The sequence below is a fragment of the Micropterus salmoides genome, unplaced genomic scaffold, assembly GCF_014851395.1.
Source record: "Micropterus salmoides isolate LMB-PRFRI ecotype aquatic unplaced genomic scaffold, ASM1485139v1 Ms_hic_scaffold_9, whole genome shotgun sequence".
Taxonomy (NCBI): domain Eukaryota; kingdom Metazoa; phylum Chordata; class Actinopteri; order Centrarchiformes; family Centrarchidae; genus Micropterus; species Micropterus salmoides.
This window is the reverse complement of record NW_024044681.1, coordinates 11,740,264-11,764,499: the sequence shown is the minus strand read 5'-3', so window position 1 is coordinate 11,764,499 and position 24,236 is coordinate 11,740,264. Positions and strand designations below refer to the sequence as shown.

The 24,236-nt window shown below is 41.8% G+C and overlaps 1 protein-coding gene across 1 annotated transcript; it reads left to right on the top strand.

The window, feature by feature from the left end:
• Positions 1–11,953: 11,953 nt before the first annotated feature.
• Positions 11,954–22,641, top strand: LOC119895261 (ATP-sensitive inward rectifier potassium channel 1-like). The gene is made up of 2 exons (XM_038708243.1): positions 11,954–11,985; positions 20,957–22,641. Exons 1-2 carry the CDS (start codon positions 11,969–11,971, stop codon positions 22,107–22,109), a joined length of 1,170 nt encoding a protein of 389 aa, XP_038564171.1. The 5' UTR covers positions 11,954–11,968; the 3' UTR covers positions 22,110–22,641.
• Positions 22,642–24,236: the final 1,595 nt, after the last annotated feature.

Here is a 24,236-nt window from a genome sequence, read left to right as displayed (position 1 = left end):
TGTACTTAGCAAATGAATTAATTACTGAGATCTGGGAACGTGGTATCATCGTTACAGTGAAGTCCAGCGAGGCAAGAGACACGAGCAGACGTACTCAAATCTTTTACTTAAATAATTCAATTCAATTTTATTTATATAGCGCCAAATCACAACAACAATTATCTCACAGCGCTTTTCATAAAAGAGCAGGTCTAGACCGTACTCTGTGATGATATTTACAGAAGCCCAACAGTTCCCACCAAGAGCAAGCACTAGGCGACAGAGGCAAGGAAAAACTTCCTTTTAAGAGGCAGAAACCTCGAGCAGAACCATGACTCAGGGTGGGCGGCCATCTGCCTTGACCAGTTGGGGTGAAGGAGAGAGAGGGAGAGAGAGAAAGGGAGAGAGAAAAAGAGAGAGAGAGAGAGAGAAACAGAGAGAAAAAGAGAGGGATGGAAGGAGAGAGAGAGAGGGGAGGGAGGCAGCCTACACAATATACACACAGAGGTACAGACAGTAAAGGTGATGTTGCTATAGACTAAATGAAAAATGGTACAGATATTTATAGTAGTGTTAATGATAATAATCATAATGTTAATGATTATAATAACAATAATAACAATAGGACTAGTAACAATAGTTGTTGTAGCAGAGGGTGTCGAGCAGGAACACGGGGGCAGCAGGCGACCCGCAGCCACAGATCCAGACTCCACAGCTCCAGAGCCAGAAAACCTGCAGGAAGTGATAGGAGGAGAGAGGAGAGGGACGAGAAAGCACAAGACTACCAGAAAGGGGAGAAGTGGTGTTAGTAACATGCAATAATGGGATAAGGTTGCATACAGAGGGAGAGAAAGTAGAGGAGAGAGGAGCTCAGTGCATCATGGGAAATCCCCCGGCGGTCTAGGCCTATAGCAGCATAACTAAGGGATGGTTCAGGACTCACCTGAGCCAGCCCTAACTATAAGCTTTATCAAAGAGGAAAGTCTTAAGCCTACTCTTAAATGTGGAGATGGTGTCTGCCTCCTGAACCCAAACTGGAACCTGGTTCCACAGGAGAGGAGCTTGATAGCTGAACGCTCTGGCTCCTAGTCTACTTTTGGAGACTCTAGGAACCACAAGTAACCCTGCATTCTGGGAGCGCAGTGCTCTGGTGGGGTAGTAAGGTCCTATGAGCTCTTTAAGATAAGATGGTGCCTGACCATTAAGAGCTTTGTAGGTAAGAAGAATGATTTTAAATTTTACTGGAAGCCAATGCAGAGAAGCTAAGACAGGAGAAATGTTATCTCTTTTCCTGGTTCCTGTCAGAACACGTGCTGCAGCATTCTGGATCAGCTGAAGAGTCTTAACGGACTTTTTCGAGCAGCCTGATAATAAAGAATTGCAGTAATCCAGCCTAGAAGTAACAAATGCATGGACTAGTTTTTCTGCATCATTTTTAGACAGGATGTTCCTGATTTTCGCAATATTACGTAGGTGAAAAAAGGCAGTCTTTGAAATTTGCTTAATGTGAGACTTAAACAACATGTCCTGATCAAAGATAACTCCAAGATTCCTCACAGTGGTGCTGGAGGCCAGGGTGATGCCATCAAGGGAAACTATATCTTTAGATAATGCGTCACGGAGGTGCTTGGGCCCCAGAACAATAACTTCAGTTTTATCTGAGTTTAACATGAGAAAATTACAGGTCATCCAGGTTTTAACATCCTGAAGGCATAAAAGCAATACCACAGTGTAGAAACACTGTTAAAAGCAAAAGACCTGCATTTAAAATCTTGAGCAAAAGTGTAAAAGGATTAGCATAAAAATAATTAATTTTGCAGAATCGCCCATTTCAGAATAATATATGTTATAGTATTGCACTATAATTATTGACCTATTAATATGTAAGCATCACTATTGTTGCTGCAGATGGAGCTTATTTTAACTATATGCTGCCTGGTAGATTCATTTTGTCATTTTTAAACCTGCACCCTATTTTCACATATTTTGGTGTCAACGTGACCAGTAGGTATAAAAAAGTTTGAAAAGCAGGTGCCCCAAGTAAAGAAAGGCCTTATTAAAGCTGAACTTTATAACATCTGAAGACTGTGAAACTTAGCCTAGGCCACACACGTTGACAAATAAACGCAGGTTTCAATTAGATGCCTGGTCTGGTTTTAATAGAACTTCTTTGGATGAATAAAACCTCTGAAAGCCCACCGGGTCACCTCTTGGGCTGGTTCTTAGTTAGATCATGCATACCAATATAAATGTTCTGTTACAAGCAAAAGCCCTGCATTTCACTACACATTGTTAGATTGGTTAGATTCTCCACATTTCAGTTGTTTAGTTCATTTTACGGAAACAATGGGCACCAAAGTATTATTCATCAGATTTACCAGCTTGGTAAAGGAATTAAAGGCCCAAATATAGGCATGTTAAGCACATAAAAGCCTACTTTATTAAAGTTTTATGGAATTTAATTTTGAAATTTAAACAGTACTGAAAACTACTACCACTTTTAAAACCACTTCATTTATATCACTGCAATGTTATACAATAAAAAAAATTCTGAATTTAAGTGGTTCAGATCCTCCTCTTTTCCAGAAGGTCATTTCTAAAACTACTTTACGATTGACACGTCACCTAATTTGACAGATATCTGATCAATTCCATTCAGGCTCAGCAGCCTAAATGGAATTGTTAATTATTTAATTTTCCGTTGTGGTATATGACATTATATACATTATTAAATAGCTCAATCGCTTTCTTGCTGAAAGTTAGACTAGAAAACTGTACCACTCTAAGCAGCCTGAATGTTCCTAAGTCCTAAGTGAACGTTTTTTTTGTTGTTTATTGTTCTATCGTAATTGTGTTTGAGTAACTTTATTAGCAACTTTAATATAGTTTGACGTACGTCTGAACGTCTTTTGTATATTTGTGAAAATATAAAAACTTTGAAGATTTAAAATTAACCAACGTTTTAACCAACCGAACACAGAAATATAGGAATTGCGCGCCAGATGGGACCTGTGGGGATTTATACATAGTTGTTTTTTTTGTTTCATCCCTCTTGTCACATTTGAAGGGAAACTATATAACCAAAATGTAATTCGGAAGTCAAAGCTAGAAGAAGATAAGAAGAGAGAATAGATGAAGGCCTGAATTAATCTGCCACTATTTAAAAACTATCCTTTTAAAGCGGATTATGAAAAAGTCAAATAGCTACGATCGCTCTTGAGCAAGTGAAAGAGCAATAATAATATCAAGAGGAGAAACTACATACATACAAAAACTGACTAGTAATGGTGCTATTATTTATCACTATAATGCATTGTTCAATAATGCCAAATGTTTAGAATTACATTTAAAGTATTGTATTTCTTATTTTAAATGTATTATTATTATTATTATTATGTATTATGTATTGGTCTATGTATCCTGTCTTTTATAAAACTTTCTTGTAATCAGTTGAAGATGGTAGTTTGAATCAAATTGAAATTTTCTAATAAAAACTCCCCAGCACATCTTTCTTCCCTTTTATTAAACATGCCATTTTTGGTGGTGGAACAACCACCAAATGTAAAATGTATTTTATCTGTTCATGCCTGGCTACCCTTCACCCAAAAGTAAAAACAAATACACATTATATTACAAACTGGGAGAGTAGGCTACAGTACATTAGATAAGTAATGTTCCTGGCTCCAGAAAGCAACGTGATTCATTAATTTATTATGTTTTTTATATTGGGGTTGGGTTCAGGGGTTTCACTGTCTTTTTGTAAAATGATAGTTTCATTTCTTTGGGCCTCGATCATTATTTAAAAAGAACCATTAGAGTTTCATCTAACAACTCAGACATCTGAACATGACAAGGGCCGCCAAATACACAGCTTTTTTGTGAGAGGCCACAAGACAAAAAAGTTGGAAACCACTGGTTTAATCTGTAAATAAAATGAGTTGTTTTTAATGAATTTGTCATGAATTGCTGATTTCGGACACAGAAGCTGACACAGACAGGAAATAGGATAATATGGATGAATGAGAGATTGGCGTAGCAGGCTGAGAGTGAGCTTGGTCCTGAAGCACAAGGAGAGACTGCATTAAACAACAGAAACATACAACAGGATATTTAGTAGAAAACTATAAAGTACTCAAGGAAAGCCTGAAATGTAACTACCATGGTAGCTTCCTGAAAAAAATTGCAATGACAGACCATGGTTGATATACTACAACAAGATGACCTTTAATGAGAGGCAGGTGTGTGCATTCGGCAGGGAGGGAGAGTGCGTCATCGCCACGCCCACAGCCCATAGACACTTAGAGACAGACAAAGGGACACAAGGGACACAGGGGAACGGAAAAACACAGGGAATAACTAGAATCACAGTTGTTTTTTAATGACAGATGTTATTCTGAACAGCAGTCAAAAAAAGTTGTGGAGTGAAAATTACAATATTTCCCTAACTCTAAAATGGACATACTCATGTACCTCAAAATTGTACGTAAATATAATCGTACATCATTACCATTGAATAATATATTACTTAATTGGGGTTCTGCTCTATTGCAAACCATTTTGCGTGTTTAATGTTGCAAAGTGTGTTGTGGTTTTGTCTTGAAACTGGCGAAGGGTTTCTGAACATCCCCTTCTCTCCACAGATTAGGCATAGTGAAACCATACAACTCCATATTTCATACATGTTAACTTCCTGCAGAAACAGGAAAAACCCACAAAAAAACAGTGAGAGTGAAACTTGAAGAGCAGTTACTGGAAAAAACAAGTTTTACTTGAAGACTAGAAGTAAATGTGAAAGTAGAACTGCAAAGCGCCAACGTTATTCACTGTTACAAGCTTTAAACAAAATATTCAAATTAGACATTGAAAGCAAGAATTGAGGCAACACAATAATCGAACTACAGAGTGTTGATACTGAAGTGGATTATGTTTCCATTATAGAGGAAATAAAATTTTTTCATCCACTCACATAGAGTAGTTGCAGGGTGTAACTTGGGATGCAGATCACTTTGTTAAACCCCTGTAATTTGTCAGAGGAATACAATCACAAATAGGCACCCAGAGTCTCTTTTCATGATCTTGTGTGGCTGATAAATAAAACTTTAATCCTGTTTTGACATAGTTAATTGTGTGTGACTGAATAAACTGCAATCTAATATGAGGTTTTGCACTATCATTAATCTGGCATACATCTAGTATTACATCTGGTGAGCTACAATCAAGGCCCAGCTGCAGCCACAGCACAAACATGAAGGAAGTTGAAGGAAGATGAACTTCCAGTATGGATTATGGGGCACAGAAGAGACCGTCTCCAAATGTGTTGCCATTTATCCAGGGAGCTTGGCCGGTGTTAATGCAAGAAGGGTCCAGCTAAAACATATCAAAACTACGTTTTGACATTCTTAAATGTCATAATTTATGTATAAATATATTTTTAGCAGTTAGGTTAACACAATTCATAGTTTATCCTCATTATGTATGCTTAATAGTTGTTAAAATACCAAAATGTATGTATATTTATGTAATTGATTTGGTTTTCCGAAGCCAGATGTCTTTTGAAGACTTTAGGTCATCCAGGTCATTATTATCCAAGGGAGGTTAAAAACAAGGGCAACTGGACATAGTTGAAGATACAAGAAGATGTTTCGTCCCTCATCTAAGAGACTTCTTAATTTCTGACAGACTTGTGGGAAAACTCAGCTATTTAACCTCTGTTGTCTAGATGATCGACAGCTGGTTCATTAGTGCTCCTGGCTGTTGGAACGACGTCGTTATGGTCGTTGGAGCCACCTCCAAGTCTGAACGACTATCGCCGATTGTTTCCTGGGAAGAGATGAAAGGACAGCATTGTTAGTGGGGGACAAGTGGTGTCGCAGACACTCTCTGTTAAGCGACGTGTATAAATGGCTTCCTTGACATCTCTATCAAACCATCTATCTTCTCTGTCTTAAATGTGCACCTGGTGTTTCTCAAACGAGTGTCCTTGATCCTTCAGATGTAGGTAAACTTCTTGACCTGAGGAGTTGGCCACTCTGTGTTGAGCCATGCGTTTGTGTAGTGGTTGTTAATTTCCCTAATGTAGGTCTGTACATTCTTTGCTTTTCTTGTGTTTGGATGTTTGGTCTTTAGGTTTGACCAGTATCTGTCTTAGCATGTTCTTGGGTTTAGAAAGCACAGGGATAGTGTTTGTTAAAAACTGTTTCTCTGATACTTCTTCTACAACTGATGTTGTGTTTACTCTTCTTTTCCTCATCCCCCTTGTATATTTGGGGGATATAAGTGGGCCAAACGGTCAAGATAGATGTCATCAAGTTTTGGGCATGGTCTCTTCTGTGACAAACCATTTTTAGAAGTTCACTTCCTTCACATACGTGCTGCGGCTACAGCTGTATATGCTTGAATTTAGGGGCCGGTTACGTCCTGGATTCTTGGATGGTTGCTGGGTACCTGGTGTCGACCAAGAAAAACCCCCTTTAGTACAGACACAACTTTTTACACCTTGGTTTTGTACAGATAACCAGCATGAGGTTTCATCCGACTTGTCACATTTTAAGGCAAACTGTATGAGCAAAATGTAATTTGGAAGTCAAAGATAGAAGAAGACTGTTGTGGTGCTACAGAATCTCCCCACTGCCTTGTGTTCTTTTGTTCCCCCCTTCCCTGTGTTTTCTGTCTGTCCTCCCTGTCTGTGTCTGTCTGGGCGTGGCTACACCCTCTGGCTCCAGCAGCGCACCTGGTTCTCATTCCACTAATCAAGCTCCTGCAGTATTTTAACCCCAGTCCTCCTCACATTCTTCGCTAGATCGTCAGTTAACCACATGTGGTACATGCGTCAAGGCCGACAATCTTCTCCTGTAAGATTCCCAGTAATTTCTGTCTCTCCCTGGATTAACCTGTTTTTCTCTGTGCCCAGGATCACCCTACCTCCAGGAACCCTGCTGAACACCACACCCTGCTCTGCACGTATCTTACCTGGACTTACTCACCTCCTCTGTGCTCTCCATACTGCCCTGTTGGACCTATCAATAAAACCCTTTTGTTACCCCTTCGAACTGTACTGAGTCTGCCTTTGAGTCCTCAAGTTTTTGCATTATGACAGAACGATCTGGCCAAGGCATGGACTCAGTGGACTTGGACTCATATCCATCTGGGGTACACAAAGCCCTCGCCAGTCAGGGACATCTCCTTGGACAACATGAGCAATTAATCAGGACACTCGCTGAGAACAGCCAAGCCATGGTAAACCAAATAGCACAATTAACTGCACAAGTTTCCTCACTAACTGCACAATTTTCCCCACCTGCTCTTCCAGCTGCCTTCCCCCCCACCTGCTCCGGTGGCTGCCTCTCATCACCAGGACCACCCAGCACCTCCTCCACTCCAAGAATCGTATGTCCCCGACCCAGAACCCTTTTCCGGAGAACTGGATAAGTGCCGAGGCTTTCTCCTACAATGCGCTATGGTTTTTATCCAATGGCCACGGACTCTTCCTTCAGACCAGTCCAAGGTACTTTATGTTTTGGGATTATTAAAGGGGCGAGCCCTGGCTTGGGCTGAGGCAATTAATTCTAGTCGAGCCATCTCATCTTACACTTTTGTTGAGTTCGAAGCCTTAATGAAACAAGTCTTTGACCATCCAGACTATCAAGGTAATGCTGCGAGACGATTGTTACAGTTACGCCAGGAGAATAGGAGTGTTGCAGACTTCTCTGTTGAGTTTCGCACACTGGCTGCTGACTCAGGATGGAACAATGAGGCATTACTCGGGGTATTTATAAATGCACTTAATGAACACTTAAAGGATGAACTGGCAACAAGAGATGTACCCTCTGACTTTAACGCCCTTGTTTCACTGGCTATTAGGATTGACAACCGCTTTCACGAGCGACTCAGGGAGAGGTCAGGCCGCTCACGTCCTCCCAGTTACACTCACCTTTCCTCATCACATCCCACGAAAGCCGAGGGCAGCCCTGAAGCAAACACCTTGGAGACCACTACATTGCCGCTATTGATGGCAGATTGCTGGCTACCCAGCGCACCAAACCGGTAGCCCTAGTAGTGTCTGGTAACCATAGAGAGGAGATCCAATTTCACCTCATTTCAGCCCCCCACTCACCACTGGTTCTTGGTTCCACCTGGTTGAAGCGCTATAACCCCCATATTGACTGGGCTGAAGGGAGGATTGTGAGTTGGAGTTCGTTTTGCCATTCAGCCTGCCTGCAATCAGCACTGCCGCCTGTGGTGGCTGCTGTGGCACCTTCTAGCCCTGAAAACCCTGATCTGTCCTCCATCCCTGTAGATTATCACGACCTGGGTATGGTGTTCAGCAAAGCCCTCTCATTACCACCACACCGACCCTACGATTGTGCCATAGACCTCCTTCCCGGGGCACCATTACCCACCAGCAGGCTGTACAACCTTTCTCGCCCTGAACGAGAGTCCATGGAAAGGTATATCCATGACTCACTAGCTGCAGGCATCATTAGGTCCTCTTCATCCCCTGTTGGCGCAGGATTCTTTTTTGTGGGCAAGAAGGATGGCTCTCTTCGTCCCTGCATTGACTATCGCGGCCTTAACAATATCACTGTTAAGAATAAATACCCGTTGCCACTGATTAACTCTGCCTTCGAACCCCTTCACGGAGCCACCATTTTCTCAAAACTAGATTTAAGAAACGCTTACCACCTTGTCCGTATAAGAGAAGGAGACGAATGGAAGACAGCATTCAACACCCCACTGGGGCATTATGAGTATTTAGTCATGCCCTTTGGCCTCACAAACGCTCCCGCTGTTTTTCAGGCCTTAGTGAATGACGTCCTTAGGGATTTCCTCAACCAGTTCGTCTTTGTCTAACTAGATGACATTCTGATATTTTCCAAGACCCATTCAGATCACATTTCTCATGTCCGTCAGGTTCTTCAGCAGCTGCTGGAGAACAGACTCTTTGTAAAGGCAGAGAAATGTGAGTTCCATGTTCCCTCTTTCAGTTTTCTGGGCTACATCCTTGAAGGAGGGCAGATGAGGGCGGACCCTGAAAAGATCAGGGCTGTGGCAGAGTGGCCCAGACCTACCACCCGCAAGGAGCTGGGTCTAGAAATACTAAACCAGATGCTCTCTCGTCAGTTCTCTGCTATCGATGTTCCACCAGGCCCTGAGACTATCATGCCACCCTCCTGCGTGGTTGCTCCTATCTCCTGGGAGATCAAGTCGGCAGTCAGGGAAGCACAGCAGGCCCAACCAGACCCAGTAAATGGACCACCAAATTGCTTATTTGTTCCTTACACTTTACGCCCTCAGGTTCTCCAATGGGTTCACGCCTCCTGTTTTGCCTGCCACCCGGGTGATAGTCGCACCCTGTCTCCACTGAGAAGACATTTTTGGTGGCCCTCCATGGAGGCAGACACCCATGATTACGTGGCAGCGTGTTCTGTTTGCGCCCGGGGAAAATCATCTCACCGCCCTCCTGAGGGACTGCTGCAGCCCTTGCCCATTCCAAGCTGGCCCTGGTCTCATATTGCTATGGACTTTGTGACTGGGTTACCAGTCTCACAAGGTAACTCCGTCATACTCACCATTTTCAACCGTTTTTCTAAAGCTGTTCATTTTGTGGCTCTCCTCCCTAAACTCCCTTCAGCTCGTGAAACTGCCGACTTAGTGGTGCAACATGTTGTCCGGCTGCATGGAATCCCACTAGACATTGTTTCAGACTGTGGACCACAGTTCATCTCCCAGGTATGGCAAGCTTTTTGTCGCACCTTAGGCGCTACAGCGAGTCTGTCATTTGGTTTTCACCCCCAAACCAATGGACAAACGGAGAGAGCCAATCAGGACCTGGAGGCCACATTAAGGTGTGTCGCTGCCACCAATCCCACCTCTTGGAGCTCACATCTCACCTGGGTTGAATATGCTCACAACTCCCTTACCAGCTCGGCTACAGGTATGTCTCCTTTTGAAGCCTCCCTCGGGTATCAGCCTGCCCTGTTCCCCTCACAGGAAGGTGAAATTGCTGTCCCAAACGCTTAATCGTTTTCTTGCTGAGAGTTAGAGGAGAAAATCTGTACAATTCTGGAGCATGCAGCCAGTTAGCTCACTGTATCTTAGCACAAAGACTGAAAACGGGGAAACAGCTAGCCTGTCTAAGGATACCTAAATCTGCCAGCAGCCCTTGAGCTTACGTTATATCTTGTCTTAATCAGTACAAAATTGGACTAGTTATGGACCAGAAACATTTTCCTTTCAGCTCAGAGTGCAGTATTAGCTATAAGCATATCTGTTCAGAGCGGCTTGATTTTATAAGTTAGTGAATAGTTTTGTACAGCAATTGCTGAGGGCAGGGTTTTGTGGTCAATTGTTTAGAGTTTGATTCTGCAATCTAATACGAGGTTTAGCACTAACATTAATCTGGCCTGCATCTAGTATTACATCTGTTGAGGCACCTAACCTCCTGTAGTACAACCACAACTTTTTACACTTTGTACAAATTAAACAAGATATACAGAAACGAGTAAATTTGTGACTTTTACAGGTGCCTTTAGATGGATTTTGTTACCTTTGGCAGAACCAGGCTAGCTGTTTTCCCTGTCCAGTCTTTGTGCTAAGATAAGCTAAGTCTGACATGAGCGTGCACTCACCCCCATGAGAATATTTGAGACAGTATTTCCCACAATGTTGGACTGTGTACGATATCTCATGCTTTATGCTTTATCTTGAAGCCTTGCCTCAAAGAAGGGCCAGCCTTTGTGCCTGGAAGTTACCACAAGGTTTACACTTTTTGTATGTATTTAACTTCACTGGTAACTGGATTTTGCCAGAACCAGGATAGCAGTTTCCCTGTTTCCCGTCTTCATGCTAAGTTGAGCTAACTTGCTGTTGGGTCCAGCTTTAGAATATATAATAAGAGCAGTGTCAATCTTCTCATTTAACTGTCAGCAAGAAAGGGAATAAGTGTATTTCCCAAAATGTCCAACTACTCCTTTAACTACGTCATTGCTTACTTTAATTGGCTGGGTGCTGGTGGTAGCTTCATATAGAGCATACAGACATGTCATATCTAACTCTCGGCAAGAAATCCAATTAGCTTATTTCCCAAAATGTTGAACTTTAACCTTTAATGAGTCTTTAGTGTATTTTATGTGCAGCTCTTTACTCGCTGCTTGTACTTTGCTTAAACACTTGTGTATTTACAGATGCACCTGTGCACCCGACTAAAGATCTCTGATTGTGTAATGCCAGAAAGGTACTATAGTAGCCTGTAAAAGTCTTGCAGGATCTCTGAAGTTGAATCAATACAGCAGGAACACGTCTGCATCTACAACCAACTCCTGTTCCCTTCATTTTTACGCAGCTAATGGGATCTGTGTCCATCGCTGAGGGGCTTCTTATCAATTCAAGATCTCTGTTATAAGAGATCATGGAAATATGCTCCACAAATATGAAAATGGTCCTTCTACAACCAGAGGTAGATGGCAAAGACTGCTAAGACCGCTGCTCTTCATTTTGATGTAAATGTGAGGCAGCCTTGCAAGTTCAAGGGGGGGAGGGGGACCAGGGAAATGCGATTGAGGGATTTCTTTGTGAGGCCCAATGCAAATCCAAAATGTTCTCAGGGCTGAAAACAAGAACAGCATGGGTGCAGTATAGGGGATGATGGCCCCTTCAATAGTTTCACCTTCTGCCACACAAAAGCACTGAGGGCTTTTGCAGGATATTTCCCTCCTCATGTTGGTCAGAATTAACACTGACAAGAACTACAGCCACCGTGAATCCAGCGCTGATGAAGCCGCTGGTTGTGTAGTTATTAGATGTTCTGGTGAAGTGATGAAGGGAGTCACCCTGCCAGTCAAACAGAACTGTGACGCCCACTTGGAGCTCGGTGGCTGGCATGTGGCTGGAATTAGGACATTTCATTGTGGATTAAAATCTTTTCAATGGCCACTCGCTAAAAGAAAGGAGTCTGAAGTTACAGCGGAGTTCCAGTAAGCACTCCGAACCCATGGTCTCACTTAGCAGGTATGTCAGAACTTATTTCTACTTACTTTTGCAGATGCGAGAGCGGATTAATTATTCACTTATTTTTTATTTTTATCAATAACATTAAGTGTGTTTTGTTGCTTAGATGTGTCTAAAGAAGAGGCTTTTAAAATGAGGGGGGGCTTCAAACAGCTTCAGGGGAGGCTCAGTGAATGGAAGTGAAAAAATACTATTACTTTTTATTCTTATTATTAGTTATCAAAGGAAGATCACATAGCCTACGTGTGTGTGATTTAGTTAAAGAGACAGTTCAGAGATACAGTAGTTTCACTGTTAATCCCACTTTCCCAGAGTCATAAACTTAGAAATGCCTGAAGACAGACCTATTTTTATGTATTTATTGAAGTCTGAACAATGACATTAGGCTGTCTCGTTGACTGTCTTTGGGATCATACAACGTAATCATGATTCCATAGACATCCAGGAGATTCAGCAAATCTAAGCAAGTAAACTAAGGGGTTGTGAGGGGGTGCCCTTTTCCAAGCTTTGTCTGAGGGGAGGCCCACAGTCCCTGGTCTAAAGTTTTGAGACAAGTGCTATCAATTTCTCTCACTCACAGAATATTTCAGAATATTTCAGAATATTTGTCAATTATGTGATACAAAGAACTGAAGGAGTGCATTAACAGTACTTATTTGAACCCTTGTTAAGGCTTAATAACTGGAAAAAAAAATAGCAATAGCACAAGCAGATTTCCTATTTTGTCCAACATCAAAATTATGTAAAAATAAGACAACATGTACTTAATAAGGCATTTTAATAATAGCTTTGTGTGATCACAAAAGTATGTCAAATTGTCACACTTAACTGTTATAGTTTGTTGACTGTTCAAAGATATAAACTAAATAACAAATAACAATAAGATTATTCTTAATGTATGATAACATTTTTAAATGTTTTGAAAAAGTTTTAGTACCAATTTTTTTTAAATAAACAAGTTTATTGAATCTTGATCTTGAGTCTAATCTGTTACGTAACGCTCCATGTGGTGCAATTTAACAGTACAAACAAGTAAACTAACAATCGCTCAAAAGAATACAGCATTGTCTGTGCCAGGAATAAGGGAAATTAGATCCGAATCAGCTTAATTGCCACATTTACACATTCAACAGATATGCTTTGGTGTTTTGGTGCTTAACAATAACAAAAGATAGAAAAAGATAAAGATAGAGCAAGTACTGCAGGTCAAGTAGTCATAAATATAAAATATGAAATTGACAATAAGATATGAAAATAAAATAATAATAAAGGATATGTATAGTACGGCTGTTAAAATTACAGTTAGAGCAGGGATGTGCAAAACAATCAACAATAATCAACATTATATTTACATGTGTGGATGAATTACAGTATCAGTGTACTATACTGTGGGTGGGGGTTAGGGGTTATGAGATGCCACTAATTCACTGTTCACTGACATGTACAAATGGCTGCTGTTGAAGACATGCCACCAGAAAATCATCAGAGACTGCAGGAAGTCCATCATATTGTAACAGTTTTGTGTCCCCTTTGAATACTGCAACTCTGACCTCCGTGGCTGGTTAGGTAGTGGTTAGGCGTTGTTGTACTTGAGGATGGTTGGTAGTGTGAGTGGGAATGACAGACCAGCATGCAGGAGATCTATCAGATAGACAGCCAGTCTTGCACAGGTTTTGACTGCATCTGGTCTTTCGGCTAATCATGGATTAGTTCAGCGGCTCCTGCAAGACAGCTGTTGGGTGAGTCTTGAAATGAGGCGTTGGAACCTTTTTAACAGAGGTTTAAACTCCATGCTTCACTCCACAGCCCTGTCTCTTTTTTGATTCTCCTCTTGAACTGGATTCTGCCTGGTGACCCGGCCTCGTCTACGCCCTTCACCTGGTGTATTTCCTTCACTGGATTCCACTTAACAAAGGCGAACCATCCCACCACTGCCAGAAAATGTTATACTGGTTGGTAGTGTGAGCAGGATGGATAGACCATCGTGCTGGCGTTGATTTTTCAGATAAATAAAATTTATTCAGACCAGCCACAAAACAAAACAATAATTAGGTTTACCATTTACGGTCCTCTGCAGGTAATTAGTGACAAAAATAATAATAATAATAATCTTTATCTTCTTAAACAAGTTACAAAGTGCTTTAACAAGTGTAAAGACAATAATACCCAAAAGACAATAATACAGAAACAATACAAGATAAAAGCAAGAAAACATTGAAAAGACTAAAATACACATTTAAGATAAATATAAAATAGAATAAAATAAAAGGGATAAAATAAAGTAAAAAAAGATCAGGAAAGGCTCTCCTATAAAAGTATATTTTAAGAAGGGACTTAAAAGAGTTCACTGACTCAGCCGACCGGATTTCCTCGGGCAGGCTGTTCCAGAGCCTCGGGGCCCTGACAGCAAACGTTCTGTCCCCTTTAGTTTTCAGTCGAGACTCTGGAACAGACAACAGACCTCTGCCCGAGGATCTCAAGGTACGTGCTGGTGCGTATGGAACTAAAAGGTCAGAAATATCACAAGGTGAGAGGCCATGAAGAGCTTTAAAAGTGATCAATAAAAGTAAATTCTAAAACATACTGGGAGCCAGTGTAATGAAGCTAAAATAGGGGTAATGTGGTCACATTTCTTTGTTCTGGTTAAAAGCCTGGCAGCTGAGTTCTGGACAGTCTGGAGTAAATCAGTAGATTTTTGGGTTAAACAAGTAAAAAGGCTGTTGCAATAATCCAGGCGTGATGAGATGAAGCCCTGTAAAATGGTCTCGGTGTCCTTAAAAGTTAACATAGATCGAATTTTTGATATATTTCTAAGTTGATAAAAACATGATTGAACAAGCTTTGTGGTGTGCTGCTCGAAATGTAAATTACTATCAAACCAGACGCCAAGGTTCTTTGCCACAGGCTTAATGTGATTTACTAGGGAACCAGCAGATGGCAGTATTTGTAAATATCCAACGAACGACTGTAACGACTGTCGTCACAGCAACCAGGAACACTAACGAACCAGCGGTATCGACCCTGGCCAACGACCCCACTGAGGTTAAATAGCTGAGTTTCCCTGCCAGTCAGTCAGAACTGAAGAAGTCCTTTGGATGAGGGACGAAACGTCTTCCAGTATCTTCAACAAAGTCCAGTTGTCCTTGATTTTAACCTTCGTTAGATAACTATGACCTGGATGACTGAGAATCTTCATAGACACCTATTTGTAAATACTGCCATCTGCTGAGACCCGATGACCAGGATTTCTGTTTTGTCTGAGTTCAGCTGGAGGAAATTATTTGACATCCATTTTTTAACTTCACAAAGGCAGTCGGTAAGTGAACTCAGCATCCCAGGGTCTGAGGATCTGACGGGCAAGTACATTTGTGTGCCATCAGCATAAAAATTAAAAGAAATACCATGTTTATGGATAATATGTCCAAGGGGAAGCAGATACAAGGAAAACAAAATGGGTCCTAAGACCGACCCCTGAGGAACACCATATTTAACTGGACAGAACGAAGAGACATAGTTGTTTACAGACACGCAAAACTTCCTATTTGACAGGTAGGATGAAAACCATTCTAGGGCCGTACCAGAGATCCCCACCCAGTGCCTCAGTCTGTCTAACATGATGTTCAATGGTGTCAAAAGCAGCACTAAGGTCCAGGAGTACCAGGACTGAGCACATGCCTTCATCAGCAGACATTAAAAAGTCATTGGTGACTTTAAGCAGGGCAGTCTCAGTGCTGTGGTACTTCCTGAAACCAGATTGAAACTTTTCAAATATTTTGTTATTTTCCAGTATGTTTATGTATCCTATGTGATTGTAAGTTGTGTGTTAGTGTGTAAATGTACCATGTAAAGCGACCTTGAGCTCTGGAAAGGCGCTATATAAATAAAACTTCTTCAGTACAGTGAGCAGCTGTTTGGACACAATTCTTTCTAGAATCTTTGCAATAAAAGGCAGTTTTGAAATTGGTCTAAAATTTTGTTGGAGGGAGGGATCTAAACCAGGTTTCTTTAAAAGTGGGTTCACGCAAGCCGTTTTAAAATAATCAGGGACACAACCAGTAGATAGGGAGCTGTTGAAAACAGAGATCAAATGGGGCCCAACAGAATCCATTACTTTCAGTAAAAACTTAGTAGGTGGGCTGGAGGACACTCTCATTTGTGATACTGTTTTTAAAAGCTCAGACAAGTCGATGGGATAAAACTGGTTAAAACTCTTGTTGCTGGTGAGGGACCTCTGAGTAAGAGGCCGCGGGGGTAATAGAGGCTCTGATTGACACCACCTTATTGGTAAAATAAGATAAAAACAATTCACAGTCATCATTACTTCCAGCTGAGGCACAAGGAGGGGCTGGGTTTACCAGCTGATCCACAGTCTTAAACAGAAACCTGGGAATGTGTAGTAATGAGTTCAGAAAAATAGTGTGTTCTTGCATCCTTAACCATGTTATTGTAGTTAATTAATAAATCCTTCAGACTGAGGTAATGGACTTGGAGACTGGATTTTTTCCATCTGTGCTCTGCTTTCCTGCATTCCCTTTTTAGGCTGCAAATGCTGTCATTTATCCAGGGTTGCTTACTAGCTTTAGACGTAGGCCTAACCTTTCGAGGAGCAGTAATATTTAGTGATGACAAGCAGATATGATTGAAGTGATCGACCAGATTGTTGGTGTTGGAATCAGACAGGTGTTGGCTTTGGCTCTGAAAGAATGTGCAAAACTTTGAAACACTTTGTTCATTAAAGATGCGAGAACACACAGAGCTTGGTGAGGTGGCATGAGTAACAGGCGAATCGCAGCTAAAAACAATACATCTGTGGTCAGATATGGTCATGTCCACTAATTCCACAGGGGAAATGCTGACACCCAGGGTAAAAACCAAGTCCAGTGTATGACCACGGTTATGTGTTTGCCCTATGACATGTTGTTTGAAGTTAAAAGAAGTGGCCATATTTAAAAAGTCAGTTGCATTAACATTGGTGGGGTCATCAACATGAATATTAAAATCGCCACAAAGAACAATTCTGTCATAATTTAGAGTAGAGTAGATAAAAATTCAGGAAGTTCTGATAAAAATCCTCCAGGCGGTTTTGGGGGGCGATAAATTATAACAAACGATAGGTTGTAGCCCTCCAAGTTTAAGAGTGAGAACTTCAAAGGAGTTAAATTCATCACAGCGTACTTGATGACATTTAAAATTTTTCCTATACACGCTCACTAGCCCACCATCACGACCACTGACCCTCGGTTGACTAAAACAATCATATTGAGGCAGACACAGTTCAGCTAGCTGGCTAGAGTTGGTGCAGTTGTCCTAATCCTTAAGAGATTACTAATATTTCTGTGTGGGATGTGCACATTTCGGTTTACTGATCTATGCGTGATGATGACAGGAATCTGCTCCCAGTGTTGTTCTTTGGAACAACACTGGTGTCTACTGAAGCGGCCAGCACTGCGACCAACTGTGGGAATGGGACCAGAGATAAAGACGGGCTTTCCACACTGCTTTAAAAAGTTAAAAAGACGGTTAAAATCTGATTTTGTCAGCTCAGACTGCTGAAGAGCTGTGTTCATTTGTTCCGACATGGACTATCACTCTTGTGATGGAGGACGGGAGCGACGGCATTAGGTCCTGGAGTTTTTTTTATGTCAGCCGTGGTGGCACCGGGGAAGCAGTGAGTGGTAGCGTTAAAGAAACGGATGTTTCTGGTTATGGAGTCACCAATTATTAGTGTGGTTGGGGAGAAGGAGCAGGACTAAGCAGTATCTGCTTCAACACTGCGTGCGGACTGAGGATGGAGTGTGTGAGCTGCCGAGTGTTGTGTTGGAGTAGCAGTAACAGACCTGTGAGAAGGGCTACCCAACGGTGCAGGGTAGAGACGGCCTCCGGAGCGTCTGAGCACAGCCTCCTTCAGCATCCTATATCGGGAAGCGGAGGTTTTTGACTGGGATGACGGCCGCCGATCAGGCCCAGCGGCAGATCGGTGGCCCAGCTGATCACCGTTTGCCACCAGTGCAGGAGATGTAGCCGAGATGCAACAGTGTTGGCCGGCACTGTCCGCCGAAAGAGATCCGTATCAGGGAGACTTGAAGCCGCAGGTGCATCCGCTGGATGGACCGGAGTGTCGTCAGACAAGGCTGCATAGCGGTTGGAGAGGCCGATGTACGGAGGAGAGGCAGCCCCATCCGAGCCTCTCTTGCAGTCACGGACCACCACTTCAGCCCAGGTTGACTGATGCTTCGGAGTCGAGCAGGAGGAAAGCCTCGGAAGGGTAGAGGGGTCCCATAACACGGTGTCCTGGATGTTAGTGGTTGCGCTAAGAGAAACAATCTGTTCCATAAAGCCAGTCAGCAGGGAATCTTTCTCTTTGAATTTCTCTGAAAGTTGTCGGATGTCTTCCATAAGGTCAGCAATCTTTTTGTTCGCTTTCTTAAGGAGTGTACAGTCCTCATGGGGCAGAGTTAACGTTAGTCGCTGGAGCTTTGTTGTGATCAGTAGCGTTAATCGCGTTTTTACGGTCATCTAGCTTAAAATCCATGTCAGACGACTAAAATCCTTAACCCACGTAACATTTAAGTTAAAAACTTAAGTTAAATAAAAAGGATATAATAAATGTAACGTAAAAGTGTGTATTAAAACTTGATAAGAGTCCGGTTTAAGACGGAGCTTCCGACAGGTGGCTACAGACGCCAACGCATGCGCAGAGTACGGATTACGTCAACGATCTTGCGTACCATTCATGAAATGGTTTCTTGTGTCTCAGCGGAGACACCCTTCAGAGTACAAAAAACACTGCCCTTCTCCATTTTCCTGGTGAGTGAAAAACATTGCCCTTCTCCATTTTCCTGGTGAGTGAAAAAACAGATCAACTGGTTTGCTGGCTTCCAAAACATAATGCATAATGACATCAGAAGGTTGATAAACATCAAAACATGTATTTGGAAATGACTAACATTACAGGAGAAAACCCAAAAGGGGATCTTAAAGTTCAGGCAGGTCAGGGACTTAAAGTCCTCCTACAGAAAACCTGCGTGAGCAGAAAGGTTAAACTCAAGCTTTTCTGAAGTGCACCTTCCTCTCATCATACACACAAACAGTAAATCAAGGAAATTACATACTGGGAAGTACATCTCTCTCTCCATTTGGCTCACACATCCCAGGCAATCTTGGCAAATAGTCAGCAATAAGGTTTTTCTTACACGAACAGTGCTCAATGGTGAACTGGTATGGCCGGAGGGCTAGACACCAACGCAGGATTCGGTTCTGATGTGCATTGTATGCGTCCACATAAGGGCTCAGTGGTCAGTCTGCAGCTGGAATTCCCCTCTCATGAGGTCATAGCACTTAATGGCTTTTTCTCCCGGTCTAAACGTTTTCTACTCGGGAACAAAGTGGTCCTGTGTAGGCTTGGTTTTCCTTGTACCAGTGCAGGCCAACACTGGATGTATCCACTTGTACCACAAGCATCTTTGTAAAGTCTGGCCTCAGGAGCACAGGAGTTTGAGAGATGAAAGATTTCAAGGCCTTTAAAGCCTGCTCACACTCCCTTGACCATTGCAGTCTGGACGCACTGGATTTTAAAAAAATCCATATAAAGTAGCACAGTTAGGGATGAACAGTCTAAACCACCCAATTAGTCATTTACTTTTGTTCATTTAGCTGACGCTTTTATCCAAAGCAACTTACAATTGCTAAGTATGTCAGAAGTCGCACGCCACCGGAGCAACTGGGGGTCTCACACCAAAGGCATGTGTCTTATCCACTGCTCCATCATCACCCTGGTCCCAGGAATGACCTCAGTTGCTTCTTGGTTTCAGGTTTCAGGATCATCTCCATGGCCTTTACCTTCTCCACCCGGGGGTTTCTGCCCCCTCTCAATTAAACAATCTGGTTATCTCCTCCTCTGGAGCCCAAGAGCTTTTTCTCCCATTGATGGTCAGGCCAGCATTTTGGATTTTCCCTATTACCGAACCACATGCTGCACATACTAGGAATCGAGAAAGGAGGCTCCATGACAGGCTTCTAGCAGAGAAGACTGGTTAGGGCTGTAGTTGGTTTCAGATTAAATGATCTGTCTGATGATATTTTACATTTTTTTATTGTCAACAAGTGCCATGAAAAGACGAAACTAACAATGTGTTCTTTCCTATTAAAATTAATAATTTAAAAAAGTTCTGCATGTCTATGGCTCTCAGCCCCGAACCCATGACAGTGTGAATCTTTATTTTTTTTAAAGTCACAAATATATAGTTTCATTTTCAAAAAAAGGCTGGATGTTTTACTAAAACAGCTTGCCACTGTAGTTTTTAGTAAATGTCATTCAAACTGGAGTAAACTGCATTTGTTGGGGATTATTTTCAGCTGCGGATTAATACACATTTGGTGCTCAGCTCACACAATGTGTATGTGTGTGTGTGTGTGTGTGTGTGTGTGTTTTCATGGTAATAAAGGAACATGTTATCCATGGCAGCTCAGAGGAATTAGATACTGTATATTAGACTACACAGTAAATGCTTATTAGCCGGATCAATTAATTGTTGGTTTTGGTCGTTTCATGGGACTCTTGGAATGAATGGAGAATATCACAAACATCATTTACTGGAAGCGGAAACACAAATCATCAGATAAACAGACCCAACACAGCAAACAAATGTGTCCCGTTTAGCTGCATGGTCATTAAACTGAATAATCATAACATAATAACATGTTTTTTAAATAGCTAGTTGAGCCTTAGACAGGCTGTTTTTGTTTTGCCTGATGTTTTCTTCCATGGTAAAAGTTTTTTCCTTATTAAAAGCTAAGTCTGGCTTAAGTTTACGGATAGTTGGTGTTGCATGCTGTATGTACTTCGAAGCCCTTTAAGGCAAAATTTGTAATTTGGGGGAAATTTGACTTGACCCGACTGGTATGAGGTGAGTTCCTGCTCTGAAACAGTTGGATGCAGCTTTGGTACTAATCTTGCGATTGCTTTCTCCAGCTCCAGGATGTTCCAGCTGCTCCAGAGTCACATCCAGTCAGCTGGACAGCAAAGCCACAAAACTCGCCTAGTCTCCAAAGACGGGCACTGCAACATTGAGTTCAGCAACATTGAACACAGTAACCACTGTGCGTATCTGGTGGACTTCTGGACCACCTTTGTGGAGATCCGCTGGCGCTTTGTTCTCTTCCTGTTTGTGGCTTCATTCATGGGCAGCTGGTTCATTTTCGGCCTGCTGTGGTACTGGATCGCAAAAAGCAACGGGGATCTGACGGGACAGAACCGCACGGCTGGACATCTCTACTGTGTAGACAATGTTAACAACCTCACAACTGCGTTCCTCTACTCCTTGGAGACCCAGACCACCATTGGGTATGGTGGCAGGTCGCTGACTGGGCACTGTGCTGGCGCTGTGGCTGTGCTTATCATCCAGTCACTGATCGGCATGTTCATCAGTTGTTTCATGTGTGGCGTCATCATGGCCAAGATCTCCTTACCCAAAAAAAGGGCAAAGACGGTCACCTTCAGCGACACAGCTGTCGTCTGCTTGAAGAAAGGAAGTCTGTGTCTCCTGATCAGAGTGGCAAACCTCCGAAAGACCTTATTAATTGGCAGCCAGATCTACGGTAAGCTACTTAGGACAACAACCACGGCAGACGGAGAGATCGTCATTCTGGACCAGGTGGACATTGACTTTACGGTTGACGCTGGCAAGGATAACTTATTTTTTGTTTGCCCTCTGACCCTCTACCACGTGATTAACAGATCAAGCCCATTCTACGAGCTGTCGGCCGACTCTCTCCCCCAGCAGGACTTTGAGTTGGTGGTCTTTTTGGACGGGACTGCCGAGTCCACCAGCTCCTCCTGTCAGGTCCGAACCTCCTACATCCCACAGGAGATTCAGTGGGGATACAGTTTCCTGCCCATCATCTCCCGCACCAAGACGGGAAAGTACTCCGTGGATTTCTCAAACTTTTCCAAAAGCGTCCAGGTCACCACGCCACACTGCGTCCACTGCTTCGAGACAGACGCAGACCACAGAAACCACAACAGCCAAAACCAAGAAAAGCTCAATAACCAGCAGAAGTTGGGGATCGACAACCTGGGATTCCAGGTGATTGCCATTCAGGATGCTTTGGTCACTAAAATGTGAGCGGCTCGGAGAGAAACATGCTCTCCCGACTGAAAATCAAGCACAGCGACTCCGGATGTGGTGTTTTCCACTCCCTTTTAAGCAAAGTTTTACTGTTAGCCAGACTGAAGATGGTGTGAATTTCTTTTTTTTTGTCTTTTTGGGACTTTTTTGACATTGTCTAGGTAATGTGTAGAAGAGGGAGAAGGAGGGATTGAAGTTTTGACGCATGGAAAATGAAAGGGGTAATATAATGGATGGCACAGTGGGTACTTCTTGAGGAGATTAGGGCCTGAGCCTGTTATAATGAAAAAGTACGACAGGCCTCTTGAGTTTTCTCATTTTTCCTTCTAAACCACACACTGTATGTTTTTGTCATGTTGACAGATCATGTTTGCCTTGGTAATTATTAAACAATAAGTTAATAAACTGTGAACATAGCTTCTATACGCAATGATTTTAATTGTGACTAGTTTACAGTTTGTAGATCATAACTGTGTGACACTGAAACTTGTTCTCAGGGAAAGTAACATCTTTAGTTGTAATAAACCTTTTTTTCCCCCACAATTCATCAACTTCATTTTTTTGTTGTTTTTTGGTTTTCTCTACACTGAACATGTGATCAGAACTATGATTATATTAACTATAAACAGTGGTGGAATATGAAAGAACATTTACTTGTACAGTACTTACAAATTTGAGATATGCTTTACATGAATATATTATTTCCATTTTATGCTATTTTATATTGCAACTCCTTTACATTTTAGTCCAGTTGCCCTTGATTTTAACCCACCTTCAAACTGCACATTACATTTACTGATGGCTCATCTGAGAGCAGATGCAGATAAATCTTTTTACTCCATTAAATGTATGGCTAACTTTAGTTACTTGTTATTTTACATATTATTAACACAAAATTATGATATATTGTAGATTAAGCTACCCACAGTATACAAAGTAAAATATATTTGGTGCACCTTTACAAGCTGCAACATGTGATTTACACATTAATGCATCAATAATTATAACCCAAAAATATAATAAACACAAATGGAACATTCTGCATAGTGAGCACTTTAAGTATAGTTAGATGCTAATACTTAATAGGTAAGATCAAAGCAGAACTTGTACTTGTAGCAGAGTATTTTTACACTGCGGTATTTACAAGATGCAGTCAGGACTCATCTGCTTTTGTCTCTTCATCAATAATCTCTGTCTCTCTCCACTATTACATCAAGGCAGTACACAAAAACTGTGACAGCTGACCTGGCCACTAGAGAGCATCAGAGAGCTGCTATGATTTCCATGAAACATATTATTATAAACAATTAATGCTGCAATAAAAACGTGTTTTTCCCCCTGTCCCAGTTCTGCCTCCAGACTCTCTTTTATATGCTCAGTGACAAGATGAGAACAGTGACATGATCAAAACAACACCTGATACCTACTGCTTTATGTTGTGAGTGATGGACCTTGTCATGGCAGCAGTCTGTCTCTAGTGGGGGAGTCAGGTTGTTTCGTTTAAGACTGGCTCCAATGTGAGGCAGATTCCTCTGAAATGGCTTTCATCCCATTTGGATTTACAGAGAGTGAGTTAACTGGGCTTCATCTGCATAACAATGAGAAGAAAAGTGTTGAGAGGGAATCGGCACAGAGAGTCTGAGGCAGCTGAGAAGAAGAAAATAAAAAAGCCAGACGGAGATGAGAAGGCGGAGTGGAAGATACAGAAGTGTATGTTAATCTGATGGAGCCGAGGGCTGGTTCACTGATAACAGTCAAATATATAGAGGATGAGGAAGTATTCACATCTTATATTTAAGTTAAAGTAGAAATACCATGCTGTAGGACTACTCTGTTAGCAGTAAGTACTGGGATCAAAATATAATTAAAGTAGCCAAAGGAAAAAAAGATATTATGCAGGATAATATATTATGTTATTGGATTATAATAAGTGATGTAATAATGTGTTCATCACTTTAATGTTGCAGCTGGTAAAAAAGGTAAAGGTGGAGCTAATTTCAGCTACTACTTCATCTGCTGGGTAGCATGTGAAATTCCCCCCAGGGATCAATAAAATCTTGTATTAACCTATTATAATATATTACAATTTATTAGTTGATTTTATTTTGTATTATTAATCTGAAT